Below are 23,619 nucleotides of genomic sequence, written 5' to 3' on the forward strand. Positions count from 1 at the left end.
TTACCAACTTCCTGTTTGATAACATTTAGTTTGAAAATCCCCAGTGTATCCTGGGATATGAAGACGGACGTGATCAGGGAGCAGGGGCTGCGGTCACTGCTGCTGCCTCTTTTCCCACCCTGAATGAAGCGTCATCAGTGATGCCTGTTTCAGGGGCTGGGCTAGTCCCTGCTACTCTGCGTATGTGTCGGTTGTCAATTCTAACTCTCAGTGGCTCAGCAGGATCTTGTCACTGTGCAATATTCTTTTTAATGCGCAGCGTCAGGGATTCCTCAGAGACGACACCGGGGAGATCGCGCAATATCTCACCCTGCCGTCACTGTGTCATGGATTTCGTCTGGAATCGCGAGCACACGATCCAGATTACTTCGACAGTTCAGCCGTTTTTGGGGATTGCGAATCTCAAGAATGCCACCTCCCGGAAGCTAAAATACGATAAATGAGGGGCCAGGTGAAGAAAGCCATAGCAAATTCGGTCATGTCCCTTGGAGGTGCAATGTACCTGTTGGGTACCCTGACTTCGTGCTTCCCAGGGGTTCTGTGAGCTCAATACCATTCCAGGGTTTTACAGTGGGATCTGCTACATAATGAAGTTTCTCTTAAGAGGCACTTGGAAGGGAAGATGTCCTTATCACCCCGGTCAGTAAAATCTTTATAGAGGTTAGGATCATCCTGCCACCAATCTCGAGGGGTTCCCTGGGTACATGGGGTCACTAGCACAATTACCACAGATGCGAGTCCCAGAGGGTGGGGAGCCCAGGGGACCTGGTCAGATATCGAAAAGGGTCTCTCCTCCAATGCAAAAGAACTTGTCGGTCCGAGCTCTGCTGTGCCTGTTAGGGGTGAAGTTCGGGTCCTAGGAGGCATCGTCTATGCAGCCTGCACAGCAGATCACAGCCCGGGCACCACGTCTCCGGGTAAATCTCCACCTTTTGAGTTACTTCTTGTGCAGCAGCCCCATGCAAGTTGCTCCGCTCTCCTCGGCCAGCTCCTGCTGAAGACTGAGCTCCTCTGCCCAATCTAGGAGCTCAATAGCCCTGATCACGTCAGTGGTAGCCCAGCGCTGCTGGATCAGATTTACAAATGGCAAACTAATCAGCCCTAGGCATTTCTAATATGTGCAGAGCAGGCGACATAAGTCTGACCGGTGTCCTCATAGACCTTTCCTCAGCCGGGGTCTAATAGGAGCAGTAAGATGGCCGTCATGGGGTCCATTGTTAGATCTCGGCTGCCATAGAAACTCATCAGCACCATGATCGCGCCTCCCTCTCCTGTCTAAAGTGCCTAAATGCTGTGGAAGCCCCCTACTGTGTCATACAGTGGATTAAGCTGCCAGGATCCGGGTTGGCTCCACTGTCGGTGGCTGAGGCAGGAGCAGGACTGTGTTATACAGCCACACTTCTGCCGCCGATCTTGTAAGAGCCCTGACAGGACCTGCCTGATGATAATGTGTCCTATAGAGCGGATCTTGGTACCAGACTGCCCTGTACATACTCACCACTAGCTGGGAACCAGTTACTTACAAGGTCTAGTTTCGGATGTGTTTCCAGGATCTGTAGTTATCAGCATTTTATCCTTTAGGCCGAGTTATAATATCACTGTAACACTCTCGCCCTGTACCTGTATCCCTGCCCTGTGTGCTGCACAAAATTATATAACAAAGTGTGTGTGTGTACACAGATATCTATCTCCTGAATGGAATTACTGCTAGATCTCCTGTACATAGAAATATGAGGTTCTTAGCGCACATTTTGAGCAAATTGTGCGAGCCCATCTGCCAACGTCAAGGCGACCTCTTCAGATGGGTCCCTACACTAACTTAGTAACTGGGACTAGTTTTTTTGTATTATTATTACCACCATTTTTACTACTTATTATTATTATTATTATTATTGCAATAATGCAATTAATTGTAACTGTTATAACACTAATTAAAAAAATTTAATTCAATTTTTTTTATTATACTTGTGATTCTAATAATGGTATTACTAAAATCCCTTTGCCTAAAGCTGTTGATCCAGAAGTAGGCAAAAACCCCAGGACACCTAACGCCAATATGTTTCCTAGGGGAAAAAATTCCTTCTTGACCTATGGAAAAGGCGATCAGTCCTAGGACCCTGGATCAAACCTAATAATATTATTACAAGTTATATAATATTACGCTAATTATTGTACTACTGGAGTTATTTTAATTTGTTTTTATAAATCTAACTATTTGAGATGGTTATTATTAACATTGTGCTATCTTATTACAGTATTATTCTTCTTTCCTATCACTACTAATACTGCCCTATACCTACAGTGTTGATCCAGAAGAAGGCAAAAAACCCAGGACACCTTCAGCCAATTTGTGTTACAGGGGAAAATGTCTTTTCTCGGGGTCAAGAAGGACTATCAGTCCTAGAACCCTGGATCAAACCTAATTATGTTACTAGTTATGTAATTACTATTACTGTACTAAATGTACTTCTACAGTTTTTAATATAATTTTTTTTTATATATTTTGTCTTATGTCCTGCTTTCTTATTAAAGTACTACTCTAATTTTTCTATAGCTATTTAATATTACAGTGTTGATTGAACTACGTCTATAATTATTTTTCTTTACTCTTTGTTCTTTCTATAGATATAACTAGTTTATATTTATTATTAATAATAATAACCTGCTATCTTATTACGGTATTATTCTTCTTTCCTATTACTACTAATACTACCCTATACCTACAGTGTTGATCCAAAAGAAGGCAAAAACCTCAGGACACCTTCAGTCAATTTGTGTCACAGCGGAAAAATTCCTTCTTGACCCCGAGAAAAGGCGATCAGTCCTAGAACCCTGGATCACACTGTTATTCTACCTACTACTATTACTACTGTTATTTTATTACTTTCTTACTATTATCACTAGTATTATTACTCAAATTACACTAATACTGATATACTACCACTAGATTACTACTATCCTGCAATTATTAGTTTGGTGGATTTCTACTTACCAGCCGGTATTGCCGTATGATGATATCGGCAGAGAGGTCCCAGCAGGATGGTCCACATGGTGTTCCTCTTTCCTCTCAAATACCTTTTGATGTAATGGCAGATGTTGTTCTGCTTCTTCCTTTATGTTGTAGGATCGATTGTTGTGTCCTCTTCTGTCCTCTTCTGTCCTCTTCTGTCCTCTTCTGTCCTCTTCTGTCCTCTTCTGTCCTCTTCTGTCCTCTTCTGTCCTCTTCTGTCCTCTTCTGTCCTCTTCTGTCCTCTTCTGTCCTCTTCTGTCCTCTTCTGTCCTCTTCTGTCCTCTTCTGTCCTCTTCTGTCCTCTTCTGTCCTCTTCTGTCCTCTTCTGTCCTCTTCTGTCCTCTTCTGTCCTCTTCTGTCCTCTTCTGTCCTCTTCTGTCCTCTTCTGTCCTCTTCTGTCCTCTTCTGTCCTCTTCTGTCCTCTTCTGTCCTCTTCTGTCCTCTTCTGTCCTCTTCTGTCCTCTTCTGTCCTCTTCTGTCCTCTTCTGTCCTCTTCTGTCCTCTTCTGTCCTCTTCTGTCCTCTTCTGTCCTCTTCTGTCCTCTTCTGTCCTCTTCTGTCCTCTTCTGTCCTCTTCTGTCCTCTTCTGTCCTCTTCTGTCCTCTTCTGTCCTCTTCTGTCCTCTTCTGTCCTCTTCTGTCCTCTTCTGTCCTCTTCTGTCCTCTTCTGTCCTCTTCTGTCCTCTTCTGTCCTCTTCTGTCCTCTTCTGTCCTCTTCTGTCCTCTTCTGTCCTCTTCTGTCCTCTTCTGTCCTCTTCTGTCCTCTTCTGTCCTCTTCTGTCCTCTTCTGTCCTCTTCTGTCCTCTTCTGTCCTCTTCTGTCCTCTTCTGTCCTCTTCTGTCCTCTTCTGTCCTCTTCTGTCCTCTTCTGTCCTCTTCTGTCCTCTTCTGTCCTCTTCTGTCCTCTTCTGTCCTCTTCTGTCCTCTTCTGTCCTCTTCTGTCCTCTTCTGTCCTCTTCTGTCCTCTTCTGTCCTCTTCTGTCCTCTTCTGTCCTCTTCTGTCCTCTTCTGTCCTCTTCTGTCCTCTTCTGTCCTCTTCTGTCCTCTTCTGTCCTCTTCTGTCCTCTTCTGTCCTCTTCTGTCCTCTTCTGTCCTCTTCTGTCCTCTTCTGTCTCTTCTGTCCTCTTCTGTCCTCTTCTGTCCTCTTCTGTCCTCTTCTGTCCTCTTCTGTCCTCTTCTGTCCTCTTCTGTCCTCTTCTGTCCTCCTTCTTCTCCTCTTCTGTCCTCTTCTGTCCTTCTTCTGTCCTCTTCTGTCCTCTTCTGTCCTCTTCTGTCCTCTTCTGTCCTCTTCTGTCCTCTTCTGTCCTCTTCTGTCCTCTTCTGTCCTCTTCTGTCCTCTTCTGTCCTCTTCTGTCCTCTTCTGTCCTCTTCTGTCCTCTTCTGTCCTCTTCTGTCTTTCTGTCCTCTTCTGTCCTCTTCTGTCCTCTTCTGTCCTCTTCTTCCCCCTTCTGTCCTCTCTCCTCTTCTGTCCTCTTCTGTCCTCTTCTGTCCTCTTCTGTCCTCTTCTGTCCTCTTCTGTCCTCTTCTCGGGAAACGCAACCAGATATTAGCAGCAATCTTCAACTGACAGAGTGCCATTACTGACCTCATCCCGCTAAGTAAAAGTGTTTTCCTGTTTTACAACAGAATGCAGACTTACCGTGCAGCAACCCTATACTCCCGAGGGGCCGCAGGAAACTGGAGTGAATAATGTCCCCCTCTCCCTTTGGATTACGCTTATGCCGTGTTCTCACTGGTGCTATTGGCTTCCATTGGAGATTTAAGCTTTTTGGTATTTTTGATGCTGTATAGTTAGTCACAAAGTTACCTGAGACGTAATAAATAGCATTAAAGCTGCAGTAATTTTTTTATGTACACTGCTCAAAAAATAAAGGGAACACTTAAACAACAGAATATAACTCCAAGTAAATCAAACTTCTCTGAAATCACACTGTCCACTTAGGAAACAACACTGATTAACAATCAATTTCACATGCTGTTGTGCAAATGGAATAGACAATAGATGGAAATTATTGGCAATTATCAAGACACCCTCAGTAAAGGAGTAGTTCTGCAGGTGGGGACCACAGACCACATCTCAGTACCAGTGCTTTCTGGCTGATGTTTTGGTCACTTTTCAATGTTGGTTGTGCTTTCACACTCGTGGTAGCATGAGAAGGACTCTACAACCCACAGAAGATGCTCAGGTAGTGCAGCTCATCCAGGATGGCTCATCAGTGAGAGCTGTGGCAAGGAGGTTTGCTGTGTCTCAGCGTAGTGTTCAGAGGCTGGAGACGCTATCAGGAGACAGGCCAGTACACCAGGGAGACATGGAGGGGGGCTGTAGGAGGGCAACAACCCAGCAGCAGGACCGCTACCTCCGCCTTTGTGCAAGAAGCAACAGGAGGAGCACTGCCAGAGCCCTGCAAAATGACCTCCAGCAGGCCACAAATGATCCTCCTTAAGACTGTCAGAGGGAGCTCACTGATAGATTCTCAGTTAGCTAATTTTGCAGCCAGAATAGACAGTGCAGCGCAGATGCTACAGAAGGCAACATTTTAAATGAAACTCAATTACAGAAATCAATTTTAGTCCCAAATACTTGCATTAAAGTAAAAAAAACAAATGGCCCCCAAATCTGGACAACCGCTTTAACTCCTTACCAACATCTGCTGTACATGTATGGTATAAGTCAGTAGCGGGTGTATGGAGCAGAGTCAGCTCGCCCCGTACATGGCAGATAATGGCTGTGACAAACAACCAGGACCTGCCTCTAAGAGCTGCGAGTGGAACGAAGATCTGCCCACCACTGTTAACCTGTTCAGTGCTGCTGTCAATCTCTAACAGCAGCATTAACAGCACGCCGGCATTGGGATGCATCGTTCCATGCGCCCACCGGCGCTCCTGTGACGCGATCACAGGGCGCAGATGGACTGCTATGACATCCGGGGGTCTGCTGAAGCCTCCGTGCCAGTCATCATAAAGCTTCATTTGGGCTGTAAAGAAGACCGTGATTTTGCTATATGGAGCATTACTGTGGTATCGCTGTATATAGCACAAGCAATCAGATAATGTATACAAATACAGTGAAAATTTAAAAAAAAAAAGTTTAAAAATATTAAAACCCCACACGTTCAACTCACCTCCCACTAAAAATAAAGATAATAAAAATATACACATTTGTGGTATGGTCTCTTTCAGAGAAATACAATCTATCCAAATATAAAAAACAAACGATCAGTGAACACAGAAAAAAATTCAAAAAGACAAAATTACATTTTTTTCGTTCGCCACAATACTACAGAAAATCCTGTAAGAAGCGATGACCATGTCATATGTGTCCCAAAATGTTATCAATAAAGTCCTCTTGCCCTTCAAAAAATAAGCCCCCACACAGCTCCATCAACCCGAAAAACGAAAATGTTACGGGTCTCAGAAAAAATGGTGACACCATAAAAAAAAGTTTTTTTCTTTTGCAAAACTATTTGGAGAAGTTTGTTCTTGCTGTAATCACACTGAGGAGTAGGATCCTATTACCAGGTCATTTTCACCACACTATGTACGCCGTTAAAACCCTTCCCAGATAAACAGTGTCAGGCTTTTTTTTTCCTCGCACTTTTTACTGCACTTGGAATGTTTTTCCCGTTTTCTAGTACTATGTGGTAAATGAATGGTGGGATTTATAAGTACCGCTCGTCCTGCAAATAACAAGACCTCACACTATGTGGACAGACATGAAAAAGTTATAGCCCTTGGAAAAAGCCAAGAAAAAACAGAAAAAAACCATCAATTGGTTCTGTTGGAAGAGTTAAAGCTGAAGAAACACATGTAACAGCAGAATATGGAGGAAGGTGAGATATCACAGGCTGGTGGATACTACCTGCTCCATCGCTGGCAGAGTAACCCATCCCCTGGTGGCCGCTGAGATCTTCTCTTGTAGAAACGGATCCAAAATCTAAAAAACATCGGGCACAGTCAGCAGAGGGTTTGGTGATTGGCTCATATTGGCGATATACCCAGGGCATTACTGGGCACAGGGAAGATTGGGAATGAATAGGATTGGCTGTTAGATATGTGATCTCTTTAATTAAAGGGGATGTCTAGTTGGAACAAGTTCTCACTGATCTCTGGATAGGTGATGACTCTTAGATCGGTGGGTTGGCCGCTATGACCCAATCAGCAGAACAGCACTTATAGATAGAAGTGAGCGAAGTGCAAATGTTCAACCGCCGGTCCGTTCATTCTCTATGGGGGGCGCTGTACTCAGCTTTCTCCTGCATAGAGAATGAATGGAGCGGTGGTCCGGGGAGGTACTAGCAGGGATTAGTTGGGTTCCCAGCAGATCTAGAAGTTGTCACTTATCATGTGTTGGGGAATAATGACTTCTCCTCTGATAAATGGGCTGATTCCTGTCAGTTGTGGTCGCTGAGTGCGTGTGATGGGATGTGGCTCCGTCCGTTATATTATATCACGTCTTATACCTATAATCTCGCTGATCGCAGGTGTCTGTCTTCACACTCAGATGAGATGGAACAAACTGACCACATAGAACTTTTTTTTTTTTCTTCAAATTCAAACCGAGCAATCCTATTGGCTGAGTATGAATGCAGTTACCATGGTGACAGAAGTAGCTGCAGATTTAAAGGGACAAGATACTAATATTGTACTAAAGTGTATTTTATTATATACTTCACATAACTGACTGGGTACACCTTGGTGCTGGTGGGATGGCTTTTTTTTAATCAAACAACATGTTTACTAAGTACCCTATATTATATATATTTCCTATTGCTTTTTACTTACTTATAGCAGGGTATATGTTCATATTGTTTCTATCCTAAGTTTGTCTATTTTCTAATAGACGGTGGCAAACTTCTTCCTCGCCTTTGAAGCACAGCTTTCAATTATTCCTGTCGTAAACAAGGTAAAAAGCTTCGAGCCGAGCGCGATCAGACTCCTTCAGTCCCGCAGCAGGTAAATCTGTGAACATCGCCGGCACTCCTGCTGTTCCTAGTACCGATCCCTCTGAGCGGCTGTGCAGTAATGAAGGCTGGATTCACCCCAAACTTGCTCGTCTTTTTTTTCGATTTCCAGTTCTGGTAATTAGTGATACACATGTGTATATCCAGTGGTCAACTCAAAACCTATGTATGGAAAATCAATTGTTTGCTGTATGCATCTCATTTGTAGGATGCACACTATTCATTTCAATATGGAGCGGAGCAGGAGGAGACTTTCATTACTGTTCCCTTTACTTCCTCCCTGCTGATAGGAAATGCCATGCTGTTTGCTTGTGTCCTGTGATTACAGCAGCCTGCAACAGTTTTCAAGCGTGCACTCCCCGGCTCAGGCATCAAGCAGTAAATGATAACATTAAAACGCTGCTACCCCTTTGTTAGTCACTTTTTTATCTTCTTCCCCTTCTACGAATGCTATAGTCCGTTATTCTAGAACTGCTCTGAAAATGGTTCTCTCTGGAGTGTTGGGATTTGGGTTTAGGGTGGGTTATGGGAATTGAAGTTCAGATACTTTGTTCATATTTTTACTATGGAATTACTATGTCATGTATGTTATTTGAAAGATGGAATATTTGTAGTTGGAGTTTTTCAATAAAAATGATTTGATTAAAAAAAATATGAAATTAAAATTCCTCTGTTCTTGAGAAAGCATAGGATTTTTACTAAGAGGTAAATTGCACGTTCCTTGTTTTCCGGGCGCTTTACATTTTTGCTAGTTTTGTACGATTACACAATCCCTTTTATAGGCCAGTGCCAGTTGTACATCTCTCCCTAAACTCTTGTTCACACTATATTTTAAGCCAGTTTTATTATATGGTTTCTAGATGTTGTCCAGCTTTGATAAATAATTAGTATTTATACTTTTGCTTTTAGATAGACTTGAAGAATGCAGATCCGGAAAGGGTGGAGAAACAAATTGAGAAGATGTTTGACGTTCCCGCTAGTGACTGTATCCGGGTACGATGCGCTCCAGATCAAAATCATTCCTGTAGGCAAATTTAACTCCGCTGTCTGTACCTTGTCTTTTTATTTTTTTCTACAAAATGTGGCTGGAAAAGGGGCAATGTAGCGAGGAATTTACATCAATTTTTGGTGTTAAAAAAAAAAAAAAAAAACTTTTGTGACGCATCATTTTTGCGCAAAAATGTGCAGCTTCCTATTTTACAGCACTCTTGCAACTTTTAGAAATTGGGCTTGGTAAGCTACACAGGTCTAAGAACGACGGGTGACGTTAAAAGTGGATAAAGATACACGGTGGCTCAGTGGTTAGCATTGTTGTTTTGCAGCACTGGGATCCTGGGTTCAAATCCCACCAAGGACGACATCTGCAAGAAGTTTGTATGTTCTCCCTGTGTTTGCGTGGGTTTCCTCCGGGTTCTCCGGTTTTCTCCCACACTCCAAAGACATACTGATAGGGAATGTAGATTGTGAGCCCCGATGGGGACAGTGATGATAATGTCTGTAAAGTGCTGTGAAATTAATGACGCCATATAAGTGAGTAAAATAAAGATAGATGGAAGTGCTACATAAACATTTATCAAACATCGTGCAACACTTTGATACATTTGGCACAAATAATGGTAACACAACCACAAGCAAAACTGACCTGAGAAAGTCCCTTTATGATACATTTTTCAGAAAGAATTTGAAAGATTTAATGCGTTAGAAATGAAGAAGATTATCCAATATCACAGAAAAAGGAAAAGTCTCCAGATGTCTTTATGCCGGATGCCGGTCTGTGTCCATACCTAAAGAAGAGCTGCCAAAAGAATGGGAAAGGAATCCTTTAGTAAACATAAATATCCATTGGGGTTTTAGGTGTTAAAAAAATGATCATATGAAAGATTTTGTGATCTGCGGTTACATGATTGTAATAACAACATTAAAGCCCCATTCAGATGTACAGGTTTTATCCCTGAGAAACTGAGCAGAACGATATATAGGTTTGTGGGAGAAGATTCAGTATAAATTGTAATTTATTCATTAGATTTGAGAGTCTTCAGTGGTTGATACCTTTAATGGCTAACTGAAAAGATGGTAACAAATTGCAAGCTTTCCAGACTACTCAGGCTTCTTCATCAGGCAGACCTGAGACCTGAGTAGTCTGGAAAGCTTGCAATTTGTTACCTTTTAATGGCTAACGGAAAAGATGGTATCAACCACTGAGGACTCTCAAATCTAAATACTCTTCTATCTACTGGCTAATACGGTACAAAGATAGATGTTTTTCCTGTATCAATTTATTCAGTGGAATCCTGCTGTTTGTACAGATGAGTCCAGTGGGCGGTCCTACTAGTGATTGACAGCTATCTTTGCCTGCATGGTCATACAAGGAACTGTCAATCACTTAGTAGGACCGCCCACTGGACTAGTGTACAAACGGCAGGACTTTTCACTGCATAAAATGCCAGTTTTGCTGACTCTCTTCCCACAGATATGTCTATCAGTCTGATCAACTTCTCTGCTCTACAACACCCCCTACAGATCTTATACCATTTCAACATGACAGGTTCCTTTAATCACCTGCAGATGACATAAGTAGCCATGTTCTGTGTGGCTTACGGAGGGGCTTGATTGCTTGTCAGCTTCAAACAGGTTTCATTTCTTCTGATTCGTTGTAGCCGAGTTCTAAACTGTATTAAGAAATTCATTTCTCTGTTTATTTCTATTAGATGTCGGGGAAGCTTGGAACAAATGTGGAAAGTGTTCTTCAAGAAGTTGTCAGGAGGCTTCCACCGTGAGTACGGACTAATGCGGCTCTATCCATCTTCTCTTTATTAAAGGGAACCTGTCACCTTGGAAAATGCTATGTACCTGCAGGTATAGGGTTAATCTGCAGATAAATATTGTTACAATGCTGCCCGGCCGCCTTATTGATAGTGTAGGTACCAGGAGAAAATTAACTTCTTTCCTCCCTGCAGCCGCCGGCCTTCACTCATCGTTGTGCACGGAGCGGCTACAGTCTTGGATCACAGCACCGCTCGCTATATCAGGGGCGACGGCTGTAAACCCGGCCCAGATTTTGATGGACAGCTTGCTCTGCACAGATGCGCTGCAGAACCACTTAGAATCTGAGTGAAGGAGTAGTATGTTCACAGATAGAGAATATGGCTCATCCACGTGCAGATCTGCTCCACGTCCGATTACATATTTGTGGGAGAAACCCTAGTGGCAGCCTCATATTTCTGACATGGATCCTCTAGCACTATTTGTGAAACTGCGGCTCCCAGCATAACTTGATGAGAGACCGTCAGTCTGCTGGGACCTGTAGTTTCACTACAGCAGGAGTGTCACAAGCTGCGGACCTCTGCTCACTCCAGCACTGGTCGGCATTTTCAGCACGTGAACGTACGCTATGCTTTCTGGAGACACAAGGGTGTAGATAATTTTATCAAACCCTTGACTGTAAATTTGCTGAACCCTAAGTGGATTATATTGTTCCCACAGTTTCAGTTTTGGACCATTTAAGGGGAATTTAAAGGGTTCTGGCCATTGATTTTCCTTAAAGGGGATCAGTATCCCTGTATGTCTTTGTATATACTTGATAAAGACCTATAACAGGTCGAAACGTTATGTGATGGCGGAATAAACTTTGTCTTTTGGAATTCATCACTCTGGACTGAACGCTGTTTACTTACCTTTTATCCCCCTTAACCGGTTCCCGACCGCCCACTGTAGATAAACGTCGGCGCTTGCTGGGCTCTGTGCAGCGCCGACGTTTAAAAACGGTGGGTGGTCTCGCAGCACTCAGGACCCCCAGGGTCCTGCAAGCGCTGCGATTCCGGTGCAGAGCGTTAGCTCTGACAGGGGACATCATCGGGACCTGATTGGATCAGGTCCCAGTGATGTTAACCCTTTGCTATGTTCTATATGCCGCGATCTATAGTGATCGCGGCATATAGAAGATAGAAGGAGGAGAGAGGGTCGTCTTACTTACCTTTCTGAAGACCCCTGATACCTTCCAGGACCTGGGGTTGCTATGGCAGCTGGAGGTCACATGACCGCCTCCAGATCTGCCATATATGGTGTCCTGCCTGACTCAGCCTGCAGCTGAAGCCAGGCAGGAGACTGATTGTGAAACAGTCAGCGAAAATCTCATGTAATGTAATACATGTCTATTACATTACATGAGATCAGTGATCAGAAAAATAAAAATTAATGTCCCATACAGGGACTAAGTAAAAATCTAAAAAAAAGTTTAAAAAAAGTTTTTAAACTGTTAAAAAAAAATCACAAAATAAATAAAAATAAATAAATAAAATATTAAACCAATAAATCCGTATATTTTTACAAAACCAAAAAAAGTACACATATTTGGTATCGCCACGTCCGAAACAACCCGAGCTATAAAACTGTCACACTAATTAACTCCTTCTGTGCACACCGTAATAAAAATAAATAAAAAACGGAGCAAAAAAATATGCTTTTTCATCATATCGCCAAACAAAAAGTGGAAAAAAATGCGATCAAAAACAAAATAGAAATAAAAATGGTACCGTTGAAAACGTCATCTTGTTTCGCAAAAAAAAAGCCGCCATACAGCTCCATCAGCCGAAAAATAAAAAAGTTATAGTGCTCAGAATAAAGCAATGCAAAAAAATATTTTTTTCTATAAAATTGTTTTATTGTGTAAAAGCGCCAAAACATAAAAAAAAATACAGTAAGTGTAGTATCGCTGTAAACATACTGACCCGAAGAATAACGCTGCCTGATCACTTTTACCACACGCTGAACGGCATAAAAAAACCCCTCAAAAAACAATTCCTGAATTGTTTGTTTTTGTTAATTTTACCTCCCAAAAAACGGAATGTCACGTACCCAAAAATGGTGCCAATGAAAATGTCAACTTGTCCCGCAAAAAAGAAGCCATCACATGACTCTGTCGGCCGAAATATGGAAAAATTATAGCTCTCAAAATATGCCGATGCAAAAAGTAGATTTTACAAAAAAAAGCGTCTTTTAGTATGTGACAGCTGTCACTCATAAAAACCCGATATAAATCTGGTATCTCTGTAATCGCACCGACCCGAAGAATAAAGTAATCTAATCAGTTATATCACACTAGGAACGGCGTAAAAAATAAATAAAACCAATTCTTCACCTGCTACTGATTTGTTTATTATGTCTCCCAAAGATCGCAGTAAGACTCTGCTCACATTTATCCTGCGCTCTGCGCTGAGCACTTACACCAGAGTTTCTGTGTAAATCTCTGAAATATGTGATTCAGCCGGAACCCATGATGGAAGATTCCCTGTAATGAGGCAGATATAGGCCATTGTGGATGCCATCTGGCCTGTGATCCCACGGTGTCATTTGTTTTAGGCGTGCATAAAAGTGCGGTTGGCCACAGTTTTGTGCACTTCTGAGAAAAAGGACACCGCTAAACAGAGGCCAGACGGAGTCCAGAGTAACTCTGCTGCCTCATTACAGTGAATGGATCCCGCAGGGGTTTCATCTGAATTACATCACTTGGAAATTTAGATGGAAACCCCAATGTAAGTGCTCAGCCTAGAGCGCCGGATAAATGTTACGTAAAATGTTCCCAATAAAAGCTTCAACTCAGTCCTCAAAAAAAGCTAGTCCCCACTCAGGTCCTTCATCTGTTAAAAATATAAGGGACTTCCAAGTTACTGGTAGCAGAAAGGCTCTGGAAAAGCAAAATGGCTCTTGCCCCCCAAAAGAAATTCAGAAAACTTTGTGCTCCCAAATCTAAATGCCTATTCTACAATAATTTGTTCTCCAATTGTCAAATAGCACTCCGTCCCCCCCAGATCTCGCCGTATGGCTGAGCGGTACAATACAGCCACATATGGGGTATTGCCACTTTTAGAAGAAATTGTGTGACACATTTCGGCACCATTTTTACCCATTGCCCTGTGTGAAAATGTAAAATCTGAGGGTAAAACATTTTTTTGTGGTAAAAATATAATTATGCTTTTTTCACTGCCCAATGGTATAAATTTAAAAATTAAAAAATACTCACTACTTCCCTAGATGAATTCCTTAAGAGGTGTAGTTTACAAAATGGGGTCACTTGTGGGGGTTTCTGCTGTTTTGGCATGTCAGCGATTCTTCAAATGTGACATGGTGTCTGCTGCCTATCCCAGCCAACATAGCGCTCCTTTCTCTTCCGAACCCTGCCGTACACCAAAGCAGTGGTTTTCCCCCACTTATGGGGTATCAGCGTACTCAGGAGAAATTGTACAACAAATTTCATGGTGCAATTTATCCTGTTACCCTTATGATAATACAAAATTAGGGAATGAAAAACATTTTTTGTGGGAAAAATGTGAAAATTTTATTTTTACGGCTCAATATTATAAACTTCTGTGAAGCAGCTGGGGGTGCAAGATGCTCACCACACATCTAGATAAGTTCCCTAAGGGGTCTAGTTTCCGAAATGGTGGCACTTGTGGGGGGTTTCCACTGTTTAGGCACATTAGGGGCTCCCCAAATGCGACATGGCGTCTGCTAATTATTCAAACAAATTTTACATTCAAAAAGTCAAATGGCGCTCCTTCCCTTTCAAACCCTGCCATGCGCCCAAACAGTGGTTTGCCTCCACATATGGGGTATCGGCGTGTTCAGGAGAAATTGCACAACAAATTTCATGGTGCAATTTATCCTATTACCCTTATGATAATGCAAAATTAAGGGATGAAAAACGGTTTTGTGGGAAAAATGTGAAAATTTTATTTTTACAGCTCAATATTATAAACTTCTGTGAAGCACCTTGGGGTTCAAGGTGCTCACCACACATCTAGATAAGTGCCCTACGGGGTCTAGTTTCCAAAATGGTGTCACTTGTGGGGGGTTTCCACTGTTTAGGCACATCAGGGGCTCTCCAAATGCAACATGGCGTCTGCTAATTATTCAGACAAATTTTACATTCAAAAAGTCAAATGGCGCTCCTTCCCTTTCAAACCCTACCGTGCGCCCAAACAGTGGTTTGCCTCCACATATGGGGTATCAGTGTGTTCAGGAGAAATTGCACAACAAATTTCATGGTGCAATTTTTCCTATTACCCTTATGATAATGCAAAATTAAGGGATGAAAAAAGTATTTGTGGGAAAAATGTGAAAATTTTATTTTTACAGCTCAATATTATAAACTTATATGAAGCACCTTGGGGTTCAAGGTGCTCACCACACATCTAGATAAGTTCCCTGAGGGGTCTAGTTTCCAAAATGGTGTCACTTGTGGGGGGTTTTCACTGTTTAGGCACATCAGGAGCTCTCCAAACGCAACATGGCGTCTGCTAATTATTCAGACAAATTTTACATTCAAAAAGTTTAATGGCACTCCTTCCCTTCCGAACCCTGCAGTGCGCCCAAACAGTGGTTTTCCCTCACATATGGGGTATCAGCACGCTCAAGAGAAATTGCACAAAAAAATTTGGGGTCCATTTTTCCTGTTACTCCTGTGAAAATAAAAAAAATTGGGTCTAAAGTAACATTTTTGTGAAAAAAGTTAAATGTTAATTTTTTTCTTCCACATTCCAAAAATTCCTGTGAAGCACCTGAAGGGTTAATAAAGTTCTTGAATGTGGTTTTGAGCACCTTGAGGGGTGCAGCTTTTAGAATGGTGTCACTTTTGGGTATTTTCTGTCATAAAGACCCCTCAAAGTGACTTCAAATATGATGTGGTCCCTAAAAAATGTTTTTGTAAATTTTGTTGGAAAAATGAGAAATCGCTGGTCAACTTTTAACCCTTATAGCTCCCTAATAAAAAAAAATTTTGGTTCCAGAATTGTGCTGATGTAAAGTAGACATGTGGGAAATGTTATTTATTAACTATTTTGTGTGACATATCTCTCTGATTTAAGGGCATGAAAATTCAAAGTTTGAAAATTGCAAAATTTTCAAAATTTTCGCCAAATTTCCGATTTTTTCACAAATAAACGCAAGTTATATCGAAGAAATTTTACCACTATCATGAAGTACAATATGTCATGAAAAAACTCTCTCAGAATCAGGGGAATACGTTGAAGCGTTCCAGAGTAATTACTTCATAAAGTGACAGTGGTCAGAATTGAAAAAATTGACCCGGTCACGAAGGCAAAAACAGGCTCTGGTGCGAAGTGGTTAACAGGATGTCTTATTTTTGTGTTTTAGTCCCAAGATTGAAAAGGGCAGCCCTCTTAAAGCCCTGCTGTTTGACTCAACGTTTGATCACTACAGAGGCATCGTAGCCAACATCGCACTGTGTGGAGGTGACGTGTGTAAAGGCAATAAAATAGTGTCTGCTCACTCTGGCAAGTGCTATGAAGTCAATGAGGTTGGCTTGGCATACTGACCCCAGAGGAAGTGCCAGCCGAAAAACTAATTTTTTTTTTAATAATTTTATTAGCCTTTCCCTCTGTCTTCACCAATCAGCCCTCTGAATTAATGATCAGATCAAAGACCTAGACAGGGATAGGAGGGGGCTGGAGACAGCACAGCTAGGGGGAAGCCACCCATGACCGGGGTTGGCCTGGAGGTTTCACCCCCCCCGTTTTGAATAAGGCTTTCTTGGGGATTGGATAAGGGGAAGTTGGGGGCGGGTAGTGGGAGAGGTGCATATGACGCACCCCTGGGCCTGTGTCGCGCTGCGTTGCGCACGCGGGAGCTTACCCGGAGCCGGATCTGTTGAGGGTTGTAGTCTCGTGGCGGTGACCCGGTCCGTGCCCAGGGAGTCAGACTAAGTGGCGCTGTATTAGCAGTAGATGTTGGATGACTACGCCACCCGTTGAGTACAGCTAAGGAGCTGCTGCTGCAGGGCAGACCGCTGAGGCCGGTGGTAGGATTGTGCAGCGTGATAGTATAACCCCCAACGGGAGGGGTATGGCCTCAGGGCAGCCGACGTGGATGATGGGGGTAGCAGGAACCACTCGGAGACGGTACTGTGTAGTTCAGGGTCTTTACTGGTGACAAAGATAGACCCTCCCGGAGTACTGGCTAGCGATTGGGGCCTGGTCAGTCCTTGAGCAGATGGGATCTCCCCTGGCCAGGCGGAGTTGTAGGCCTCCCAAACTAACGATACTCTTCTGGCTACCTTGCTAGAGGCGGGTATAAGTAGCCCACGTCCCTGAGTGTACCGTGTGGTGCTCACCCGTATGGCCGGTGACTCGGGGCCTTCGGGTTTCTGGGCCAGAGGACCTGCAATCCCCTGCCGGTCGGTTTCTGCTGCTGGATAGGAGTTAGTCCCCACAGCCTCGGACTCCGGGTCCGGTGATAACTTCTCAGTCAGGGCGAGCTCTGCAGCTGCCAGCCCCTGACTCCTTGTAACACTGCTCCCACAGAGCTCCTGTTGTTTCTTCCTATATTTGCTTCTTTTCTCTGCTTCTTCTCTACTCACTCACCCTGCCTCAGCCCTAGGTTTATATAGGGGAAGTTCTTCCCCTCCCAGGACTGGGCAGGAGGTGTGGCATGCATAGGATCCCTGACCAAGAGACCTCCCACCTGCTCTCAGACATAACATTGCTGTTACTGTGGAAAACCAGACCCCTGGGGTGCCACACATATATAGGGAAAAGTGCGGGAAAACCGCCATTACCTGAAGAGCAGCAGACTGATTACCAGAGATGGCGTCCATCGAATCCCTGGTGGGCCAACTCAGAGATCTCGCCAGGTCACGGAGAGGAGGATGGCTGGAGGCCCAGCTTTCTGCCTTGCTGGGAGCAGCTGAAAATATGGAGGTGCCGTCCGGAGCTGTGCGAAGGAGCAGGAGGACCCCGCCCCTGGAGAGACTGTCACCGGAGGGATCAACGCGCAACAGGCGCAGGCTCCGGAGCCCCTCCGGGTACCCTGCGGGAGGAGAGCAAGACGGTGCGGTCCCTGCCCGCCGCGCTCGTCCTGGCAGGAATCCATCTAGCCGGCCTTTTGGCGCTGCACGACGAGGAGCGCGGCCCGCACCGGAAGTCAGGGCCGCACCAGAAATGACGTCCGCACCGGAAGTGACGTCCGCACCGAATGTGCACTCCCCGGGAACAGCGTCGCTGGAGCCGGGGTTCAGGGCCCCGGCCGAGCGGCGATCGCGCACTGCAGCTGGGCCGCACAGGCCAGCTGCTACCAGCGGTGGGGGACAGAACGAGAAGAGAGGGCCCAGGAGGATCGGGGGAACAGAGCAAAAAACGGCAGGCGCCACTGGCGATGCTCCTATCGGGGCGCCTGCTGGGAGGACCACGACGACACCAGGAAGGCAAGCATCTGCGGGCAGGCAGCAGTCCAGGGATCCACTGCTGCCTGGCTCACATGGAAGATGTGGAAGGGAAGGAGCGGCGGGCGGCGACACCGTGCTGCCTGGCAGCGTCCATTCTGGCAGCACGGACCAGGCCCGTGTGTCTGGGTCTGGTAGCCGGAGGAGGCCCAGAGCTGCGTCCAGGAGCATAAGACGGTCCGGCGGGAGGCGAGCGTCGAGGAGAAGACAGTCTGCAGCATCTGTGACCGTTAAGGTCCCCCCTGGTGACGTGGAGGCCAGGGGCGCGGGCCTTGAGCGACGAACGGACACTGAAGGATCCTATTCCAGCGGTGATCGTGACGGAAGTGGTGATCGTCAGGACTCAGGAATTCTGTCTGGCGGGGACACAGCACCTGCGCAGCTGCGTGAGTATAGTTCTATGTCTCGTTTGGCGCCCGCAGGGGCTGTTTTGCAAGGGGTGTAGTGGTCAGTTTGCAGGTCCAGAGGGGAGGAGCTTAGGCGGTCCCGGGGGTGCAGAGGTATCGGGGATTAGGGATATCTTACATAGCATGTCTCAGATTTTGCTTAGAATGGAGAGCGGGGCAGCGGGTGGGTAAAGGGCATCCCCCGTAGGAGCCTGGTTACCAGGCCAGGAGGTGTTGCTGCAACCCAGTTGCGTTACGGTAGGGTCTGCGGCGGGCACTGAGGTAGCGTCTACGGGCGTTTCGGTATCGGTTCAAACGGAAAACGACAAGGGCGATACGGTAAAGCTGGATGATAGGGCAAAGGGTGAGGTGTATGTGTGCTTCGAGGGGCCACTGGGGGCACATTTAAAAAAAGAGGTGAAGGAGAAAATTTGGCGTGATGAATACGTCAAAATTTTCTCCCTCCTTCCCTTGGAGAAATTGGAGAAATTTAATTTAGACAAGGGGAGGAAGGATGATAGCAAAAAGGAGGAGGAGGAGAAGCGCAGGTGGCGCTTGATTCCCTCAGACTTTTGCAAATTGGCTTCAACCATTTGCTATATTGGCTGGTGTCATTGGGGAAAAGTTTCCAGAAAATTGCTCGGGTTTATTCTGTTACTTAGACGCGATTGGGGAAGCGCATCGTACTTACGGGGGACAAACATGGCTGAGGTACGACGAGGCAGAGGAAGGCGGTGCGGCCTGAGATTAAGTGGGACCAGAAGGATATTGGCCTTTGGTTAAAAGTGATGGCCCCTGCTAGATACAGGCAGTCCTTTCACGGGAGCGGAGGAAGCGGGAGTCAATCGTCGGGAACGGGTGGAGGTAGTCAGGGAGCACAGGGAGGAAAAGAGAAGTTGGGAACGTGCTGGCAATTTAATGATGGCCAGTGCAAATATGGGAACGACTGTAAGTTCAAGCACGTTTGTTCTCATTGTAACGGGAGCTCCCATGGGGCAGCAAAATGCTTCAAAAAAGGAAAAGGAAGGATGTCTGTGGGTACCGGTCAAGGGGGTGACTCCAGTGAATCTGCTAGGGATGGCCCCCTTTCTAAGTAGATATCGAAGGCCAGGATTATTAATGATGGTTTTTTGGAAGGTTTCAGGATCTCGCCTCCTGGCCACACGGTTCCTTTCTCTGTTAATAATTTGAGGTCTGCTTTGTTGCATCCAGAGGTTGTCGGTGTTAAGTTGGCGAAGGAGGTGGAGTTAGGTCGTATGGCGGGGCCTTTTGGGGTAGTGCCTAAGAAGGAGCCGAATAAATTTCGCCTGATCCAACATTTGTCGTACCCGAAAGGTTGTTCGGTCAATGACGGTATAGCGCCGGAATTATGTTCGGTTGAATACACATCATTTGATGCGGCTGTGTCATGGGTTCGTAGGTATGGGCCTGGGTCATTGTTAGCAAAAACTGACATTGAATCAGCTTTTAGGTTACTCCCGGTTCACCCGGCTATCATTCCACTGTTGGGTTGTTTTTGGAACAAAGGTTATTACCTGGATAGGTGTTTGCCTATGGGTTGTTCTGTTTCATGTTCCTTGTTTGAAACTTTCAGTACTTTTCTGGAATGGGTGGTCAGGAACGTTGCAGGCGTGCAGTCCGTTATCCACTACCTGGATGACTTTTTGTTCATAAATCCCCCAGATTCGTTTGTCTGTGGTTATTTGTTAGCAGCCATGGTGCGGGTTGCTGAACGTTTTGGGGTCCCTTTGGCCAAAGAAAAAACTGAAGGTCCTTGTACTGTATTGAGTTTTTTAGGAATATTGATCGCATGGAGTGTCGACTGCCCGAGCATAAATTGTTGTTACTCAGGCAGGAGGTCGTTCGAATTGGTAAACTGCGTAAGGTGACATTGAAGGAGCCCCATTCGCTGCTAGGGAGATTGAACTTTGCTTGTAGGATCATGCCTATGGGCAGAATATTTTGTCGCAGGTTGTCAAGGGCAACTGCGGAAGTGCGGGCATCGCATCACTTTATTCATTTGAATAGAGAGCACAGAGAGGATTTGTTGGTGTGGAAGCGTTTTTTGGACAATTACAACAGCAGGTCGTTGATTCAGCAGGAGTTTTTGAACAGCTTTGATTGCGAGATTTACACGGACGCGGCAGGCGGTGCTGGCTATGGAGCTTTTTGTAAGGGAAAGTGGAGCGTGGGAAAATGGCCCGATTCATGGAAAGATAAGGGTCTTACAAAGAATCTCGCTCTGTTGGAATTATTCCCAATTGTAGTTGCCGTCTCGATTTGGGGTGAGTTCTTTTTGAATCGGAGAGTCAGGTTTTACTGCGATAACATGGGAGTGGTGACGGTGATTAACAGCTTGTCGGCTTTATCTCCTCCGGTTATTAAGCTGGTCAGGGAACTGGTACTATGGTGTTTGGAGTTGAATGCGTTGATTTCGGCTGTGCATGTGCCAGGTGTCCAAAATTCTATAGCGGATGCTTTGTCTCGTTTCCAGTGGGAGCGTTTCCGTGCTCTGGCACCGGAGGCAGAGGTCGCAGGAGTGGAATGCCCTTCGCAGTTGTGGCAGCTGATTACGGACGAGCCGGAAGATTGATCCAGGAGTCAGTGGCGAGTTCAACCTGGTCTGCTTACGAGGCATCGTGGCGAGTATGGCAAAGCTGGGTGTCGCATTGGGGGGCAATAGAGAGTGACGAGGATAGGACGTTGGCGGTCTTGTTTTTGATTGGTAAGGCTGCGGACTTAGGGTGGTCGCCATCTAGAATTAGTAAATTTGTTGCTGGCCTCGCATTTGGTTTCAAGTTACAGGGTTTGACTGATGTTACTAAATCCTTTTTGGTCAAGCAGGCACTTAGAGGTATTCAAAAGGGTAGCAAGAGTGTGGATAAGCGTAGGCCAGTCACGTTTAGTATGTTGAAAAGGTTAGGTCTGGTTTTGGAAAGGATTTGTTGTTCTGCTTTTGAGGCGGCTCTGTTTAAGTTAGCTTTTTCTTTAGCTTTTTTCGGGGCAATGAGAGTAGGCGAGTTGGTCGCCCCCAGCAGGAATAGGGAGGGAGGTTTATTAGCCGAAGACATGAGTTGCTGGGCCTGGGGTATCGATTTTTGGATTAGACGCTCAAAAACTGAACAATTGGGTAGAGGTAAGCGCGTCGTTTTGGGTAGAGTGGACGGGGCACTGATGTGTCCAAGAAGGTGCTTGGAGGTTTATTGGCAAGTGTGGTCGGGTAGATCCGGCCCACTGTTACGTCATTGCGACGGGTCATTTCTTTCCCGTTTCCAATTTATAGCGGTCCTAAAAAAGGGGGTGCAGGAGTTGGGCCTTAGCCCAGGGGTTTATGGTTCGCATTCCTTTAGGATTGGCGCAGCGTCTGAGGCTGATAGGCGCGGTTTGGGGGCGGAGGTGATAAAGCGGATTGGAAGATGGAGTTCGGACCATTATTTGATGTATGTTCGTCGTTAAATACCCAGGACCTTGTTTCATTTGTGAGTTGTTTGGATAGTTGTTGAATATGCTTGTTTATTATTCTTTTAGGTGGTGTTCCCTCGTTAGCTTGGATTTTCGGACATTCGTATGTGCATTGGGGGGCGCTGCGTGCGGATGTAAGGCGTGACGGTAGGCAATTGGGCTTTCCGAGGGTACAAGTGGTTATAAGGTGGCTAGGTTTTAGAGGAATGGTATGGAGCCGGTTTTTGTCGGAATTTCATAAAGCGTCAAGATTGGACAGAACACCGGATATTCTGGTTGTGCATTTGGGGGGGAACGATTTGGGGGCAAGGCCCGTGAGAGAGTTGATTCGGGATATCCGTTTTGATTTTTTGAGATTGTGGACGTCGTTCCCGGGGGTTTTGACGGTTTGGTCGGATATAGTGCCCAGGAAAAAATGGCGGGCGGTCAGATTCGAAAAAGGTATAAATAGAGCGAGAGTGAAATTAAATAGGGCCGTGTCCAGTTTTGTGTCACGGAATGGTGGGATAAGTGTTAGGCACTTTGAGTTGGAATCGGGGGTTGGTAATTTTTGGTCGAAGGACGGTGTTCATCTCAATGATATCGGTATGGATCTTTGGGCCCTTGCAATACAGGAAGGGATTGAAAGGGCGTTGGTGGCTTTGGGGCACTCACGAGCCTAAGGTTTTTAGGGCTGTTCGTGGTTGGCGGGGGGTGGGGTTCTTGGAGTTGGTACCGAATTGTCGGTGGAAGGAATTGGGAAAAATTCCAGGTCATTTAAATTGAGTGGGGGGTGATCTGGCAGTCAGTTCTGGGCTCTGGACGGGGTTTTACCTCAGGAGCATTTAGTTTTGTTGGTCTTTCACGGAATGTGGAAGTTTTGGTGCCCTCGAGCTGGTGCTGAACGGCTGAGGGTAACATGGCGGTTGATTTTTATAGTTAATTTAAAGCCAGATCTATTAGCTCCAAGAACCCTCACTCCATATATATATATATATATATATATATATATATATATATTTATTTATTTATTTAATTGTTATTTGGTTTGTTATTTGTTGTTTGTTAATAAACTGCCGCTGTGGAGTCTTTATTTCAGGGACGGATCATGGGATCCCGGGGTTTGTGGGAAGTGGGAAGACAACAGGGAAACCACATTGGCCGTAACAGGTCATGTCTCACGCTGCATCTCCTTCCTGATTGTATCACTGAGAAGACAGAAGCTGCCCCATCCCATTCTCAAAGAAATGCAGAACCCAATGGATCTGCTGTCCGTGATCCGCTTATTGTCAGAGGACATCATTAGGGAATGCATTTTCTCATTGCTTAAGAAATTGTTGGGGGATCCTGCTAATTGCTGAATAATAAAACTGCAGCACCGCTCCATTTAAAGCAGTGTTTCCCAAACTCCAGTCCTCATGGCACCCAACAGGTCAGGTTTTCAGGATTTCCTCAGTGTTACACATGTGATGAAAGTATCATCAAGGAATCAGGAATTCTCTCACCTGTGCAATGCTATGGAAATCCTGAAGACATGACCTGTGGGGGGCCGTGAGGACTGGAGTTTGGGAAACACTGATTTTAAAGGGA

At 45.1% G+C, this 23,619-nt stretch overlaps 1 protein-coding gene across 1 annotated transcript in view; it reads left to right on the top strand.

Annotated features, from left to right (window-relative positions):
* LOC141218958 (ragulator complex protein LAMTOR3-like) overlaps positions 1 to 23,619 on the top strand; it is a 53,171-nt gene that overhangs the window by 12,570 nt on the left and 16,982 nt on the right. The window contains exon 2 of the mRNA XM_073666002.1: positions 10,677 to 10,741. Within this exon, the coding sequence (XP_073522103.1) occupies positions 10,677 to 10,741 (65 nt within the window). The remainder of the gene's footprint in view (positions 1 to 10,676; positions 10,742 to 23,619) is intronic.

The sequence above is a fragment of the Phyllobates terribilis genome, unplaced genomic scaffold (assembly GCF_046119375.1).
Source record: "Phyllobates terribilis strain yellow unplaced genomic scaffold, ASM4611937v1 Scaffold_252__1_contigs__length_2834547, whole genome shotgun sequence".
Classification (NCBI taxonomy): Eukaryota; Metazoa; Chordata; class Amphibia; order Anura; family Dendrobatidae; genus Phyllobates; species Phyllobates terribilis.